At 66.0% G+C, this 2,156-nt stretch overlaps 1 protein-coding gene across 1 annotated transcript in view; it reads left to right on the top strand.

The window, feature by feature from the left end:
* The window catches only part of TMC6 (transmembrane channel like 6), a gene marked incomplete at its 5' end in the record, with an annotated part of 6,285 nt that overhangs the window by 785 nt on the left and 3,344 nt on the right, over positions 1-2,156 (top strand). The window contains 7 exons of the mRNA XM_031064284.1: positions 211-368; positions 404-504; positions 602-698; positions 786-1,040; positions 1,283-1,473; positions 1,553-1,691; positions 1,829-1,988. Of these exons, the coding sequence (XP_030920144.1) occupies positions 211-368; positions 404-504; positions 602-698; positions 786-1,040; positions 1,283-1,473; positions 1,553-1,691; positions 1,829-1,988 (1,101 nt within the window). The remainder of the gene's footprint in view (positions 1-210; positions 369-403; positions 505-601; positions 699-785; positions 1,041-1,282; positions 1,474-1,552; positions 1,692-1,828; positions 1,989-2,156) is intronic.

The following is a 2,156-nucleotide window of genomic DNA, read 5'->3' as shown; positions in this document are numbered from 1 at the left end:
TCCCCAGCCTACTTGGTTGTTCCAGAAGCCTGTGCCACGGCCTGGCCAGAGCCCAGGCAAGGTGAGGAGCACCCCAGGCACTCCTCTGCCTCCCTGCAGATCCTGGCCAGCATGCCCAGCCGCACCATCGGTAGGTGCCACCCACATCCGCCCCTTCCCCAGCTCCCAGAGCCCCTTGGAGCTCTGCCCAAGCCCTGCTCTGGCCCACAGGACGCAGCCTCGGGGCCGTCATCTCGCAGTACTGCAACCGCACGGCGCGGCTGCGGCGCCAGAGCAGCCGCCCGCCCCTGCAGCAGCTCTGCCGCGCAGCACGGCCCCGCGCACTGTCCCTGCTCTGGGCTAGGGACAGGCAGGCTGTGAGCCGGCGGGCCGTGTCCCACTGAGCCCTTGTGCCCCAGAGAAGCGGCGCCTGCTGGTGAAGGAGCTGCTGAGCCTCTCGCCCAGCCAGTGCAGCCACATGCTGCTCACCATGCCCCTCAGCCTGGCGGAGAAACGCATCCTCCGGTAGGACCCCTTCCATCAGCGCCAGCTGGGCAGGGCTCCCCCAGCCGGAGCTGTCCCGGGCCTGTGGGACCCCCTGACCCCCCTCTCTCCTGGGCAGGCGGCAGCTGAGCGGGCAGAGGGGCCCAGTGAGGCAGCGCGCCCATGGCTGGGCCCCCGTTTCACCCTGTGCTTGGTCCAGGGTCTGCGTCGGCCTTGTAAGTCAGAGGCACAGGTCTGCACAGGGGCTGGGAGGGCTCAGTGCTGGCTCCAGCCTCACTGCTCTCCCATGTTCCTCTCCCCAGGGCTGCCGAGGTCTCTGGTACAGGCTCCTCTCCCTGCTCCGTGCTGCACAGCCCGGGCACTATGCCCTGAAGCAGATTGGTGGCCGCTTTGGCTCCAGTGTCCTGTCCTACTTCCTCTTCCTCAAGACACTCCTTATGTTGAACTTCTTTTCATTCTTCATCCTCCTGGCCTTCGTGGTGGTCCTGCAGGCCGTGTACCCCAGTGCATCAGTCAGTTCCCAGCCCTTCAGTGGCCTGGAGCTGCTCACAGGAGCGGTAAGCATGGCCCAGGCACCCCCAGGCTGTGCCAAGCCTGGTGGGCAGCCCCACTCTCCCACTGTAATGATACCCCAGTTCTTGCCTTTGCCCAGCCTGGGCCCCAGGTGCTGTGGGTGCACAAGGTGGTGCTGCCCCAGCCCAAGGCTCTGTGTCCTGAGGCTGGCACAGAGTGCCAGGCTAAGTGGGAAGCTGCGAGCGCTGCCGAGGTCACCGTGGGCCCCTCGTGTGCTTTCCCACAGGGCCACTTCACTCACTCGCTGCTGTACTACGGCTACTACAGCAACGCCACCCTGAACGACCCCTGCACCTCCACTCCTGAGGGCAGCGTGTGCCCCCTCCCAGCCCCCCTGCTCCCCTACAACCTGCCTCTGGCCTACCTGTTCAGTGTTGGGGCCTCCTTCCTTGTCACCTGCATCCTGCTGGTGTACAGGTGGGTCAGGGGCACCTGTGGCACTGAAGCTTTCCCCTTCAGCCAGCCCTCATCCCTGACGCCCTTCCCCTCGCTGCAGTGTGTCCCGCTCTTTTCGGGAGAGCGTGAAGAGCTCCACAGGGGACTTGGCCATCAAGGTCTTCTGTGCCTGGGACTTCAAGGTGATCCAGAGGCGCTCGGTGAAGCTGCAGTGCGAGAACATCTGCACACAGCTGAAGGTGGAGGAGCAAAGCACCCCCCCCCAGCCTTGCTGTGCTTTGTCCGTCGCCCCTCTGGGCCCTGCGGTGCTGCAGTGGGACAAAGCCCTGCTCCAGACCCGAGGTGGATTTGGCAGCTCTGCTCTGCTCTCTTGCAGGAGCTGCTGGCGGAGCGGCGCTCCCGCTCCCGCTCCCAGAGCCGCTTGGGGCAGGGCCTGGTGCTGCTGCTGGCCTGGCTGCTGGCCCTGGGCTGGGTGTCGGGCTGCGTGCTGGCTGTGCACTACCTCTTGGAGCACATGCACGTGGTGAGTGCCGCCTGTCACCCCGGGATCCCCTGCCCTGGCCTTGGAGGGACAGGGCTGGGGTACTGGGGAGAGAGGCAGGGACAGCCCCACTGCAGCTCTGCTCCTGGTCTGGGCATGTGCTGCTCTCGCCAAGGACACCACAGCTGGCTGCCAACAGCTGTGCACTCAGCCAGTACCTGCT

This window comes from Geospiza fortis, unplaced genomic scaffold (genome assembly GCF_000277835.1).
Source record: "Geospiza fortis unplaced genomic scaffold, GeoFor_1.0 scaffold261, whole genome shotgun sequence".
Classification (NCBI taxonomy): domain Eukaryota; kingdom Metazoa; phylum Chordata; class Aves; order Passeriformes; family Thraupidae; genus Geospiza; species Geospiza fortis.
This window is presented reverse-complemented; position numbering and strand designations above follow the sequence as displayed.